Here is a 15,914-nt window from a genome sequence, read left to right as displayed (position 1 = left end):
AAAGTCAAGATCTTTGCCTAATTTATCCCAACTAGGTACAGTAAGGCTGCCCGAAAATGCAAACCACGGTGCAGCGATATCTACTTTCTGTAAAAATCTCTGTAAAGTACTATGTTTCACCTCCAGACCTTTAGAACGTAACAGGCCATCTAGGGCCAGAAGAAGCGGACTGGAAGGTGCGGCACCCATGACAGAACAACAAAAGAAGCACAAAAACAACAACAAAATGACACAACAAAAGAAACACAGAAAACAAAAGCGAAAGTAAAAGCGAAAGTACACAATGCAGCTGCTGCCCCGCTTTAGTCGCGGATCCCACTTACCTGGGACTACGGTGCACCCCCCTGACTGCTGAAAGTTCTGAGTTCCCGGGTTTCTCGGCACCACTTGTTGCGTTGTTGCGCGTGACTTCTTGCCCGCAAGAAAGACGCAACCCAAGAATCTTCTTTCAACAACTTTATTCAGGCCCCTGATAGTTCTTCTTCTAGTCTCCGAATCCCCTCGGATGCCCCTCCCAGCCTTAATAAAGCATCTCAAGCCCCAATGCAAAGCAGCCACGTGGAGCTTTCTCATAGAGTGATGAAAAGTCATGCGCCAACTCTCCCAAACAAGGAGTTGTTTGTCACAGACCACAGCGGAGCCAGCGCCATCATGTAATGGTGACCATAATTTGCATAAACGGCAGAAGCGGCTCACCACAAAGATGCATGAATAAGCATTCTGAATTATATATAAATCATGGAGTCTCTATCAAGTTATCAGATACCTACCAGTAATAGAAAATATTTATGCAAACACTAAAATTTTTATGTATTAATGTACATTTAAAAGTAAATTCAGACTCACAGGAAATTGATTTGTACGAGAAGGTAATTCATGTCATAATAATTGATTCCCTAGAAACATTAACCCTATAAAAGTTATATTTCCAATTAAGCTGTAAAATAATGTTGTTCTAACATATTTTAAGAATTTCTGCATCTGTTGCATCATTTATCCCAATCAGAAATTATCAAAAATTCAGTTCGTAGTCTTGCATTGAGTAAAAAGTTCTTGACATCACTTTTTTTGTGATTTGACTTTTTTAAAGATTGTTTTAATTAGTTATACATGACAGTAGAATACACTTATATACTTTGATATATAATACATAGATGGGATATAATTTCTCATTTTTCTGAGTATACATATTGTAGAATCACATTGGCCATACAGTCACATACATACATAAAGTAATAATGTCTGTTTCATTCTTCTATCTTTCTTATCCCCACATCCCTTGCCTTCCCTTCCTTTCACTTCTCTCTACCTAATCTAACTTAATGCTATTCTTTTTTTTTGCATTACAATTCTCAATACACATATACAAATATACCACAATTTTTGTATCTCTGTTTGTATATAAAGTGTGTTGACACCCAATTCAAATCTTCATACCTGTACTTTGTATAATGATGTCCATCACATTTCACCATCCTTGCCAATCCCTTGCCCCTTCCTTTCCCTCCCACCCCTCTTCCCTATCTAGAATTCATCTATTCCTCCCATGCTCTCCCTCCCTACCCCACTATGAGTCAACCTACTTATATCAGAGAAAACTTTGTATATTTGTTTTTTTGGGATTGGTTGACTTCACTTAGCATTATCTTCTCCAACACCATCCATTTACCTGCAAATCCCATGATTTTGTTCTTTTTTAATGCTGAGTAAAATTTCATTGTGTATATATGCCACATTTTTTTTTATCCATTCATCCACTGAAGGACATCTAGGTTGGCTCCATAGATTAGCTATTGTGAATTGTGCTGCTATAAACATTAATGTGGCTGTGTCCCTGTAGTATGCTGCTTTTAAGTCCTTTGGGTATAATCCAAGGAGAGGAATAGCTGGGTCAAATGGTGGTTCCATATATAGTTTTCCAAGGAATCTCCATACTGCTTTCCAAATTGGCTGCACAAATTTACAGTCCCACCAGAAATGTATGAGTGTACCTTTTTTCCCACATCCTCGCCAACACTTATTGTTGTTTGTCTTCATAATGATAGACCCAACCTGATTTTCTCTCAAAATTGGGAGCCATCTCGCCACAAAGCCATGAAAAGCTAATTTTGGCTTTACTATAAATTACTGCAAATTCTGAACCTGCTTGGAATGCCTGCCCGTGCCTTGAACTCACCCATGCCTGGCTCTCGGACCAGATAGCAGCCCTCTCTGAAACTTTAGTGACACCTCATAAATATTGGCCTTCCCTGGCCAGATAATGACCCTCTCTGAGGCTCTAATGATCCTCATAAATTCTGATGTCAGGCCAACAAAAATGTAAACTACCATTAGTGTTATGCTCCTCAGAGTTCTGTTATCTGTAACCGCCCCTTTGTGTAACTTTCTGGGCTATAAAGCTGGGCTGCAGATAAGCTGGGGCTGCTGTCTTGTTCCTGCGGTTTTGAGACAGCCTGGCCGGTCAAAATAATAAGCTTGCTTTAATTTGATTTTAATTGGAGTCAGTGGTCTTTTCTTGCATCCTGGTCTAACACATAATAGCTGCCATTCTGACTGGAGTGAGATGATATCTTAGAGTGGTTTTGATTTGCATTTCTCTGATTGCTAGATATGATGAGCATTTTTTCATATATTATTGATTGATTATCTATCCTTCTATTCAGCTGAGAGCGGTTTTTGTGCCAGGTATTCATTGTGCTGAGCAATCATAGCTGGGGAGGGGGGGAGGGGAAGGAAGTTGGAAACCAGGTACCTGTTCAAAGGCAGATCCAGCGCTGCTAGCGACGCCCACCAAAAAATGGTGAGAGTGGTTTTCCAAGATGGAGTGGGTCAGCTTCCAGTGCTGGGGTGTCTGGTGAGGTGTGGAGGGGGAGCTGGTGTGGCTTTGTGCTGTGGCTAGATTGCAGCTGTGTGGCCTGCATGGGAGCGGAGCGCAGCTGATTAGGTGATTCTGTTCTGCCGCTTGAGCGCTGTGTGTGCTAGAACTACTGGCTTTGGGCCCGGAGTCCGGAGTGTTAATTGAACACAGAGGCTTTGATTTCTGCGCAGGTGGTCCAGCTCTGATGGTTTCTGTGAAAATCTGCTGTGTTGGGATCCTGTCACACACTTTGAGATGTTGTATTCCGTCTACCTGAGGCCTTGTGGAGATGCCACCTATTTTCTTGGTTTAATTCCACAGAGCAGCCAGAAACAATACCTCCTCTATTCCACCATCTTGTATCCTCCCTCTTGACATTACTTTCAGTTATAGTGCTTGAAATGAATTTTCTAAGAGAAGAAATTTTGAAAATCATCTAAACTGCATAACCTCAATTCAGAAAGTCTTATTTTCACTTTTGTTTATTTGGTCTTCTCTTTCTTTCAGCTGGTTTGGTTAAGGGTTAATTAATCTTGTTTATTTTTTTAAAGAAACAACTCATTCTTGCATTGATTCCTTAGATATATATTTTTAAAATTTCTTGTTAGTCTACTAGAAAATCAGTCCACCACTCACTGGCTGCTGTTGGAGATATAAATGACAGGGCATCCTCAACACCCAGATCATCTCTATGGCCTTTTTAAAAAGTAGCAGTATATATTCATTAGCCCAGGTTGCCATCCCTGGAAGGAAGGATACCAACATCCTCAGCATCACTTGTACATTATCAGTAAGAATGATCACTGAAATTGAGACACTAAGGACAATATTATCCTCCTGACAGTCCCTGAAGGTGGAAGAAAATCTTTTTTCTGGATGCCACAACTCAAAAAGGCAAACATTGACCTGAAGTATCTGTATCCAAGAATAGAGAACTTTGTCCAATGAAATATTGAGAATTATATTATATGGAGAGTGGGCAAGAGTATAGAAACTTAGAATGGAGAAACATTTTATATATGGAAACATTTTACACACACACACACACACACACACACACACACACACACACTTACACTTAGTTTTTGAGATGAAGTTTGCCGTAACATGTGTCCTTAAAACTTTAATGGCCATGAGATATGACTGAGGAGTTAGATTTATTCTCTGTGACTCCAATGGGGTAGTTAAGGCAAATCAGAGGAAAGGGGTCTTGACTCTGGAAATGAGGCATCTTGGTTTGCCTGAAGCCATTGCTCACTTCCTCCCAGTGCACTATCCTATCTTTCACAGGCAATCAGTAGGCTTCCCTAGATTTTGTCTTCTAGACATTTGAGGAAACATCAAGGAATTAAAGTAGATGAGAGCAAGGTTTTTTATTTTCTTTGACAAATGGAAATAATCCTGGAAATGTACAGAGCTGAAGTACTATATCAAACTTTTGGGTAAAGAACTTTAATTTTAAAATTAAATTCAGACTCACAGGAACTTGATTTGTACAAGAAGGTAATTCATGTTATTGATCAAGGTCACAGAACTCCATCCCAGGAGGACTGGCTCATAGGTTAAGAGGAAATTACAGGGAAGATATGAGACAGTTATTGCATTTATGGACAATAATCCACTTTGATAGAAGAAGATAAAGTCACATTAAGAATAATCTTATGTGTGGTTGTATATTTTGAATCTGTAGTTTGATGGTTTTTGAGGATCTTTTCTCTTTCTCTTAGGAATTTGCAGAATAGAAGCCATCAGAAATAGGAGAATGTTTCTTAAGCATGTCAAATTTCTCATTGCAATTCAACCCAATCTGTCCACCTGTTTTTGAAGTTGGAGTATTAATGACTCAAGAATATATGCTGTGTTCCTTTACAATTAACAGTTGACCTTTACTTTTTATCCCAGGCACCTTTAGTAAGGGAAGATGACACAGTTTGACTTTGGTACTACTCCTTTTCTGGGAATGGTAAGTTATGGGCAGGACCAGGCTTGGAGCAGCAGAGTCTGAGATGATGTGCATTTCTAATATTCAGTGGTCTTCTGTCTTTCTGTTCTTTGGCTTACAAGTTCCTTTGATGAAGAGTTTTTATTTGTCATAGACATATCTTGGAGGAAGATTTTGCTGAAAGGGAAAGTACTGAGTGTTCCTTCATTTACCAGAGAGCTTCCTTGATTTCAAACTTGTCAAGTCAGCCCATGGTTGTATCAACACCAGCAGCATCTATCACTTTCCAATTTATTAATAATGTCTCAGTAGTGTGCACAAACATCAACCTTGATTTCTACATACTAACTGTTCATTAAATTTCTTGTCTGATGCCTACTTTATTAGACCTATTGCCATTTTTATGTGTCTGAATTCCTCATGGGGAAAGGAAAGACCATTTTTCTAGGGAGTTCAGTAGTTAAGGATGTGACCACAAGGGGGCAGTCTACCCAAACTGGTGCAGAAGAGATGGAGCGTTCTTTATGGTAGTTTCTGAATGCATAGGCTGAAGTCAGAAGCCTTTTTCTTATTGGCTGGGTTGGCAATAAGAGAAGCCACTATAATTGTTAGAGGAAAAGAAGTGACAACCTGATAACAGAAGGAGCTCTCCTGGCTAGAGATATCTGTGGTCTAAAGGAAGAATAATGAAGACAGTGATTTATTCTTTATTCATGTTCTTGTGGCTACAGCTGAGCTGTGAGTTGAGGATTGGGGGATAATAGAGTATACTACTGAATGTTCTTTTAATGTTCAGGGAGATGATTTGGTTTATTTAGGTCTCCTGAATGTCCTGCAGAAAAATAAAATTCTGGAGAGTAATGACCCAACTTCTTGTTTTCTTTTTCTTACCCAGGTGTGAGCCAAGGAGAGAAGGTGGAGCAGCGTCCTTCTACCCTGAGTGTCCAGGAGGGAGACAGCGCTGTTATCAACTGTACTTATTCAGACAGTGCTTTGGACTACTTTCCTTGGTATAAGCAAGAAGCTGGAAAAGGTCCCCAGCTCATCATAGACATTCGTTCAAATAAGGAGATAAATCAAATCCAAAGATTCATTGTTGTGTTGGATAAGACAGCCAAACACTTCTCCCTGAACATCACAGCCACCCAGCCTGGAGACTCAGCTGTCTACTTCTGTGCAGCCAGTACACAATGCTTCCCAGACACCTGCAGCCTGTACTCAAACCTGCCACTGGGCTGAGTCCCACCTGTTTCCCTTACCACAGACTTTCCAGAATAGCTTTTGCCATATTGTTTGCAAGTGTCAAATAGCGTGTTAGTATGTAATAAGAAATTTAGGTACATTATGACCCAGGTGCTTAATAATTTTTTTTCTAAATATTTTTTCACCAATTTTTTTTGTGTATAGTTAAGGTGTATAGCTTGATGTTTTCATATACATATACATAATAAAAATTGGACAGATGTGTGAGGAGATGCGAAGGGAAGGCATGGGGGAAGGAATCCCCGACTCCAGATATCTCCATGTCATCAGCAATCCTGCAGCTGTAGTTAACAGATTCATAAAGGGAATTAGAGCTGTTTTGCCTTGAAATCCAGATTTTGAAGATGAGTTTACACCTGCTGTTTAGACTCTTCTCATATAAATAATCCCTTGTGATCAATATCATAATCCCTGTTATTGCTGGCCTTTAACGCTTTAGATATTGCATAGGTTATTTTTCAGATTAGAAAACATAACACACCAAACACAGAAAATATTTACAATATAAAATATATAAAATTGATAATTTTGTACCCCCAAAATTTGCTTCTAATTTGTTCAAAAAATACAGAGAAGTACATATAGAGGATGAATAAGTCTAGATATCTAATACACAGTATAAGGCATATTGTTTATTATACTGCATTAGGGATTTCTGTCAAATAAATAGATTTTACCTGTTTTTGTCAAACACAAAAATTTATTATGGAAGAGAGTAGATATATTATATTCTTCACTATGTAATCACTTTATTATCTATATTCATCCTAAAACATCCTGTTATAAATCAGAATTGTACAAAACAAAATTTATTTTGAAGAATCCTATTTATTTACATTTATCTATTTCTTCTTTTGATAAAGCTCCATTTTATAAATATAGTTATATTTATTTCTGAACGTTTAAATTTGTTGATATTTTACTTTTATTTTTAGTGTATGTGAAAAAAATTTTATATGTATTTTCCTACTGCTTTACTCAACTCTTATAGTAGTGGGTTACAAAAAGAATAGCGTTAATGGCAAATTCACATATGGCTCACTACCAAGCTCTCTTTTCTTCATGTCCATGCTGAATCAAACATTATTATCATAAGTTTCTTCTAAAATTATATCTTCTAGTGATGTTGATGAATCAATAAAGTAAAGAAGCTGTATAAATAAGAAATTCCCTAATTCTCCAACTTCTGGTCAAAGGTATGTGCATTTTTATTTTATTTTATTTTTTTAATTTTTATTGTTGGTTGTTCAAAACATTACATATTTCTTGATATATCATATTTCACACTTTGATTCAAGTGGGTTATGAACTCCCATTTTTACCCCGTATACAGATTTCAGAATCACATCAGTTACACATCCATTGATTTACATATTGCCATACTAGTGTCTGTTGTATTTTGCTGTCTTTCCTATCCTCTACTATCCCCCCTCCCCTCACCTCCTCTCCCCTCTTCTCTCTCTACCCCTCTACTGTCATTCAATTCTCCCCCTTGTATTATTTTTCCCTTTCCCCTCACTTCCTCTTGTATGTAATTTTGTATAACCCTGAGGGTCTCCTTCCATTTCCATGCAATTTCCCTTCTCTCTCCCTTTCCCTCCCACCTCTCATCCCTGTTTAATGTTAATCTTCTTCTCATGCTCTTCCTCCCAACTCTGTTCTTAGTTACTCTCCTTATATCAAAGAAGACATTTGGCATTTGTTTTTTAGGGATTGGCTAGCTTCACTTAGCACAATCTGCTCTAATGCCATCCATTTCCCTGCAAATTCTTTGATTTTGTCATTTTTTAATGCAGAGTAATACTCCATTGTGTATAAATGCCACATTTTTTTTATCCATTCGTCTATTGAAGGGCATCTAGGTTGGTTCCACAGTCTTGCTATTGTGAATTGTGCTGCTATGAACATCGATGTAGCAGTGTCCCTGTAGCATGCTCTTTTTAGGTCTTTAGGGAATAGACCGAGAAGGGGAATAGCTGGGTCAAATGGTGGCTCCATTCCCAGCTTTCCAAGAAATCTCCATACTGCTTTCCAAATTGGCTGCACCAATTTGCAGTCCCACCAGCAATGAACAAGTGTACCCTTTTCCCCGCATCCTCGCCAGCACTTGTTGTTGTTTGACTTCATAATGGCTGCCAATCTTACTGGAGTGAGATGGTATCTTAGGGTGGTTTTGATTTGCATTTCTCTGACAGCTAGAGATGGTAATAACATTTAGAGAAGTTATAAAGAGTCATGGTGGCAAAGCAGTTCTTCACTATTAAGTTAAACTCCTAAGCCACAGAGCTTTTTTTTTTTCCATGTAGGACATTTCCACTCATACTGTGGTCTAAGGATTCAAGTCAGGGTGGAAACAGACCTGGAAGGAAGGTCCAATGCTGTCCATGAGATTAGTTCTAGAACAAAGCTTAGCAAAGAAGGGAGACCTACAGAGCTTCCAGGGGTTTCCAAGAAACGCTAGGGGAATGACAAAGCAAATCTAGTCAAACAAAGGTGAATAATAATTTTTTAGATAATAATTCAACCTCTTATTTGTTCATTTATCATTTAACAAACATTTGTTGAAAGCCAGCATTGATCCAGGTACTTGTTAAATTTAGGGGCTTTAGTAGTGAAAAAAAAAAAAAAAAAAAAAAAAAAACAGCCCATGGATAAAAGAGCAAAAAGGACAGAATAGTTGAAAATGTCATGTAAGGAAGGCATGGTCTGCATAGCCCAGAAAATGTCCTGGAAGAAAGTCAAGCCCAACTCTGAATTCAGATTGGCTTGGAAGAGTACCTGGGCTTCTGGGGGGTGAGTGGGATGGGAGACCAGAGGTGTAGCATTAGCCTGTCTTTCAGAACTACCAGAACTAGCCTTCCTTCACAGAAGATCACATTGTGCCTGAGTGCAGGCCTTATTTAATATTTACAGAGCCTGTACCTATTCAGAAATCTGCCTTCTTCCCTAGGACATGGCCAAACCCTTCCTTAAACTGGGCTGGACCATCTCCATTGCTCTGGGTCCTAACATTGCTCTGTGTACTGTTGGTTTTAGATTTTAGGAGGACAGCATGGAAAATGCTCCATTTGTGACCACAAGCACATTCCTGGAAAATGCTTACCCTGCTGGGTGTTTGGCTGGATTTTGAATAGCTGTCTTTCTAACTACCTTGGCTAACCAGCTACTGTACAAACAAGAGGGTGGTTGTTTCCCTTTCCAGCACCTCTATGCCGTAATGAAATGCAACGAGCATCACGGTGAACACTATTCTTGGTTGGTATCAAAAATTGATATATTGAGTACCTGAAAACAAAATCACATTTGCCAATAAATTTCAACTCATTGTAAGAGCGAGAGAGAAAATGAAGGGTTTGTTTTTGTTTTGTTTTTGGTTTTTGGTTGGCAAAGTTTTACTGGGAATTCATAAAATCATTCAAGTATATTGGTTACAAGTCATCTTTCTATACTATACCACCCACATGTGTGATCATTGCATAATCCTTATTTTCTTATTTTGTTACTTTTAGTACCTGTTCATAGATGGTTATTTGAGAACTTCTTCACAAGGATATAAGTCATAAGAATATTGGAAAGTGATTTATTAATATGCAAGAAGATATCGAGGCATAGAGTACAAATAGGATAAAAATACAAAACATTTATGAGGCAAAATATTTTAAAAATTAAACCTAAGGAGAAAATACTCTAAATGTTATAGGACAGGAATCTCCATATGGAAACCATATTACAGTTACTCCCTTGGCATTACTGAAAGGGCATATTGGAATATTAAATGCCCACATGATTATGGTCAAGGCTTATGTTGACCACTGATAATGAATTTTACTAATCAGAAAAAGAAATATAGAGGGAAACCTAGCAAGGAGTAATTTTGAAAAAGTGCAATTCATAGATTTGATTTTTAACATGAAAAGAGAGAATATCAGCTCAAGATATTTGGTAGCTAAGACCCATGAGCAAACCATAAAATAAAATATTTGAGATTTTTCAAAAGTCAACTTCCAGAAAGTATTTAAAAAATTTTTAACCTCAAATTTCCCCCTCCCAGTTTTTAATCATCAGATACATACCATATTCTGGGAAAAGTTGAAGAATATTTGTTTCTCCATGTTATATACTCTTTTAAAACATCTCTTAAGATCTAATATATTGTGTATTTTTAAACAGTGAAAATTATTATCAAAAGAGGAAAAATTATTTGCAATATTTTTACTTCTTATCAAAAAAGTCACTTTTTTAAAGTTTACTTTTGCAACATTTTAATAAAACCTACACTCCCTACTTTGTTTCCTGTTTTACAAATTCATCCTCAAATATGACCTACTTAAATTTTATTTGCTTCCTTGTTCTTCCTTTTGATAATCTATGTTGTAGATATTTGCATTTGATTATTCCTGAAATGTAGGACAACTGGAACATGAAAGTGGTTTTCATTCACATTTCCAAAATTACACACACAACTTTGATGCATCTTTAAAACGATAAATTCTATGATAACATACGCCAATTTTTCCTGTGAAATGTTTGTGTGCTGACTTAGATTTTTCTATAGGCTAGCAATTACATGGGCAAATTTAGAAGTGCATTTGAGAAACCCGGTCACAAAGTTAAATAAGTTTTTTTTATTCATTGTGAACTGTTTTTAATATCAACTGAAAGCTACTTTTCTCTCACTGCATAAGTTAACAATACAATTCAACAGAATGTTGTAGGGTGAGAATGTTCTGTGTGTGTATACTGTTTGGTGAGGGGAGCTATATCTGCTAATCACATTGAGCACTTGCAATGTAGTTATTTCAAGGAATGGGGTTTCCAATTTTATTTAATTGCAATCCTTTTAAATTTGAAATTTTCCTAGTGGCCACCATACTGGACAATATAGAACAAACAGGTGGGGACTGTTACCTATGTCCCCTGTTTCATTAAGACAGATTCAGTTTGTATTCTCACTTATGCTTTGTGCACCTCAGTTTTCTTATTTAGAATGAGAGTGTAAAGTATGTGATTTCTAATGTTCTCGGCAACTCAAAGTTGTCTGACTCTCCATCTCAAAATGTCAACCTCTTTACAAACAGTTTTATTTCTATCAAAGGCCTAAACAGAAAATCTAATCCTATGAGCCTTTAATTATATCAATGAGAATAATCCTATGCATTTGAGTTTTATACAAAATTTTGATGAGTAATGACGACTTCTCACAAAATGACTGGAAAAAAAAAAGATTTTTTTTTTTTTGCTCTGAAACTGCCTGTGTACAATGGCAGTTACGTTGAAAATACCAGCCAAGCCTCCTCCTTAAAGGTTTGACATTCNCTGCCTACCTTGCGGGCGCGGGCGGCGGCTCTGCTCTGCCTACTCCAATTGGGGTGACGTGTCTACCATGCCGGCGGGTCGCTGAGCCTGTTCCGGGCATGGTTGGCGGCTCTGCTCTGCCCCTACTCCAATTGGGGTGACGTGACTACCATGCTGGCGGGCCGCTGGGCCTGTTCCGGGTGCGGGTGAAGCCTCTGCCCAGCCCCTACTCCAATTGGGGTGACGTGACTACCATGCCGGCGGGTCGCTGAGCCTGTTCCGGGCGCGGGCGGCGGCTCTGCTCTGCCCCTCTGGCTTGATGACAAAGTGAGAGAGACTCGGGTGTTTGTGACTCACTTTCTTTACCAGGAGACCAACTGTTTTTGTCGCCGCTGGTATCGATGAAGTTCTCTCCTCTGCCGCTTTCTGATGACATCAGATCTCTGCCATGTTGGTATCCCTTGCGAATGGCAGCATTTCGTTCCCTTTGCCGGGTGACCAAATCAACGGGTGAGTCCTGACCGGCCCTCACAAGCCCCGTCTCAATCCTGTTGCCACTGCCTATGAAGGCTCGGTTGGTATTTACCTTCCCCCAGCAGGACCCGGACCGAGAAGCAGTTTCTGTGGGTTCTTTAGCCCTGGGCCAGAGCAGTTCCGGGAGCCGGAAATCGGCCGCTCGGTGCTCAGTGTATGATCTGATAGGAGCAGGCTCCAAGAAGCAGTTTCTGCAGGTTCTTTAGTACTGAGCCTGAGTAATTTGTCTGCGAGACGCAGGCAAATGGCAGCCTGAAATTACCTGTTCTATGGTTGAATGAGCTGCGATCAGTTGAAAACGGATGGTGATGTCAGCTCTCCAAGATGGTGGCCGCTGACTTCCTCTGTGGTCTGACCGGTGTGGAGAACCGAATTGGACCGCTTCCTTCCCGCGTGTCAAACCCAGAATTCAGCACTGAGCACAGTCATTGCACAGCTGGAAGGAGCCTGCAGAATCCGCAGCACTGTATCTTTGCGTTGCTATCTCGTCGTTTCCCAGCGCGCTGCACAGACTCTAGCCGCGGGGCGATTTGCTGAATAAGCAGCGTGACCCTCTGTGCGGACAAATCGCTCGCGTTTGAGCCCCTGTAGCTGATCCTCGTGTGATGGAAATCCTTCCTATAGGTTTTGGAGCACCCCAATTTTGCTGGAAATTCCTAACAAGATAGCTTTTAGCCGTTCTAACTCGTCATTCTCCCACACAGTGACGCGGTACACGGGGGTGATGCACTCCCTTCGCCGCCATCTTCCTAAGTTCCAGGTATGTGCATTTTAAGAGCTCTCATACTAAGAATGAATAGAGACCATGATTGGTGTGGTGAGGAGAATTCCTCTTGCCTGAGTTATGGATGTTAGTTATCAGCTAATTGGTTTGTTCTTGTATTCTTTAGATAATTTAGATTTAAAACATCCGAATGGGAGCTAATGCTGTGGCTCCTCCTCAACTGGCTCTCCTTCTTTCCCTCAATATTATCACTAGCTCCTGTCCTGCAGAAGGAAGTAGACTCCTTATTAGTCCACTTCCCCCAAGACTGGTCATGGCGTGAGAGGGAAGTGTGGCTTACATTTTATCACTACGTTTTATGGTATAAGACAGAGGGTATGTTATTATTCACCTAAAAGATCTATCTTACTAAGGTGACAGTTTATCCAAAAGAATAAACACACACACACACACACACACCTTCCAGCCACAGTGTGCAGGGTCAATATCTCAGATTCAGACAGGTTCAAGCTTTGGATCCACACCATGGTTGGTGTGTGTTTTCCTTTTGCTTATATAACAGACTTGGTAGTTTATAGCCACAGAAGTGTTTTTTCTCTGTCATGATTCTGGAGGCCTGAAGTTGAAATCAGTTTCTTTGGGCTGGAAGCGAGGTGTCAGGAGGGCTGCATCTGTGCTGAGGTTGTAAGGAGAATCTGCCTCTGGCCCCTCCCAGCTCTGATGGCCACCAGCATTTCTGGGCTTGGGGCTTCCTCTTCCAATCTCTGCCTCCATAGTCACCCTGGCATCTCTCTCACATTGACAAGTGTCCCTCTTGCAAGCACACACAAGATTGCTTTCAAATTTCATATAATCCAGTATACCCTCTAAGATCTCAGGATCTTAACTTAATCACACGTGTATATAAAGTAACTGGCATTCCAAGGGTCAGGGCCTGATTAGTTTTGGTGGTGCTATTTTGCCTTCCACAGTGGGTATGGCTGCGGCTCCCCCTACCAAATAGTAAGTAATGTTATATATTAGACTGAATCCAGTCACAAAAATAGAACGTGCAATCACTTTATATTACTGGTGTTTTAAATATTATTTTAAAAATTATTGTACATAAGAATTAACTCTTTGGTGTACAATTCTGTGAACACTGAATTCCAGTGCATCATATAGATCTGTGTAACCACTGCACAATCATGATATGGAGCAGTGTCATTATTTCAGAACCTCTTGTCTCTCCTATTGTAATATCACACCCTCCCATCTCTATGTCCAGACAAACCTTAGTGTGTTCTTTTCAACATGGCCTTACAGAATGTACTGTGAAGAGAAACATACTATTTATTTATTTATTTTGGGACTAGCAATTAAACCAAGGGTCAAAAACCACATTCCCAGCCCTTTTATATAGTGTATTTAGAGACTAGGTCTTGCTAAGTTGATTAGGGTCTTGCTAAGTTGCTGAGTCTGACTTTGAACTTGTGATCCTCCTGCTTTAGCCTCCTGAGACACTAGAAGAATACAATTTAAATGTTATGAGAAGTCTTAATCTTAGATAGAGGAAGCAAATGCCTTTGGGTACATGTGAGGCCTCCATCTCTGCACCAATCTCAGTTGCTCCTACTCCTGAATGTTGTAAACTTTAAGTCATTTTACTTAGAAAATCATAATTTATAGTGTTTTTATTTCCATGGTAATCTAATTTCTACTTTTGCCAAAAAAGAAAAAAGATACTCCATTATAATGACAATTGATAAAGGAGAGTTTCAGTTGAGTGTTATGTCAGTACATACTGTCAGGTGAGTCGTTTCTCTGAATAAGTTTAATTGCACCAACTCTATCTTGATTATTCATCAGTAGATACATTTCTAACATTTTAAGTCTAATTTTATTAATCAAAAGTCATTTAATCTATACTTCTTAAGGCTGGGTTATGAGTGGATTTTTCCAGAAGTGGCATTGAATGACATATTCAGCAATTCTTTAGATATGATTTACTACTAATGGCTTTGTAGAGCTGAAATAAAACATTATTGTGGCCATTGCCTTAATAAAGCCTTAATAAACAGGCTTTATTAAAAGAATAGAATAAGATAAATTATAAACATTTTGCATTTTACCATCCAGGTGAGAAAATACTACTTAAAGTATAAAAACTTAAGGATCAGACAGGAGATATTACAGTGAATTGTTTCTAATAATCCAGAGAATTCTGTTCTGACAGTCTCAGAGGCACTGTATAGGTTGTATCAGGGTTTGTGTGTTTCAAGGATCCTGAGTCAGCACTCATCTTCTGAGGACTGTCTACTTAAGGACATTCTCTGCAGAATCTTAGTTAAGCTCATTAATGTGAATTACTTTTTAATTCTTGTCATTGTAGGATGAGTGATGTCATACTAGTTGTTAAATGCATTTAGGATAAGTTCCTTGTACTTTAGGATTAGTTCCTTGTTCACCTGGTAGTAAACAGCTCTTAGGTCATTTCTATAAGGTTCAAAGGCATCATTCTCTGTGTTGTTTCATCAGGTCATCTAGGTTTAGGCCATGTAAGGGCTGATGAAATGAGAGACCAGGAAAGGCAACCAGTTGGCATGCTGATGAGGATACTGATTCATGAGTTTACTTATCTAGTTCAGTTTGTGAAATATGGAATCTGTATAATTTGGGAATTATCTGTACCTACTGGTGACTAGTGCATAGCAAGACAACATATGACTTCCTGTGAGTGGGAAAAGCAGGGCCACCAGGGCTAAGGTTAACAATGCATTACATAGGACATGGGGGCTCAAGCATGTCTGATACAGTAATTAATTTCACCTGATTTTTGTTTTTTCTTTTTTGTCAATGGGGGTGGTACTCAGGGCTTCACATATTCTAGGCATGCGCTCTACTACTAAGCTGTATTGTAGCATGACTCAGTACTTAATTTGATTTTGGACATTTCATTTGGTTCCAAATTTTCAGAGGACAGAGAAGTGATGAAAAAAGTGAAATTTATGAGTGAGGACAAAGTCTTGCCTAACTGTCCCAGAAATGTGCTTCACATGAATTGAATGAACTCAGGCAGGGAACACAAAATCAAGCTGAGTTTTGTTCATCGCAGGTGCTGTACCTTTCTGATAGGAGGCTGCTTCAACTCATGAGAAAATAGAAGACTTAGTGGTACACACTCATGACTCATACAGCTATTGCAATTTTATGAAATTGTTTTGGGAATGTTCAAATGGGTCTGCAGGACTATGTTTCTATTAATGTCCCATCTTTACAGTATTTATGGAACTTTTTTTTTTTTTTTTTTTTTTTTTTTT

The 15,914-nt window shown here is 38.9% G+C and overlaps 1 gene segment (V, D, J or C); it reads left to right on the top strand.

Moving 5' to 3' along the window:
* Positions 1 to 5,406: 5,406 nt before the first annotated feature.
* LOC107144291 lies at positions 5,407 to 6,066 on the top strand. The segment is given in 2 exon segments: positions 5,407 to 5,537; positions 5,695 to 6,066. Coding segments are annotated over 2 exon segments (396 nt in total).
* The last annotated feature ends 9,848 nt before the right edge of the window (positions 6,067 to 15,914 follow it).

Source organism: Marmota marmota, unplaced genomic scaffold, assembly GCF_001458135.2.
Source record: "Marmota marmota marmota unplaced genomic scaffold, marMar, whole genome shotgun sequence".
NCBI classification, from domain to species: Eukaryota; Metazoa; Chordata; class Mammalia; order Rodentia; family Sciuridae; genus Marmota; species Marmota marmota.
This window is presented reverse-complemented; position numbering and strand designations above follow the sequence as displayed.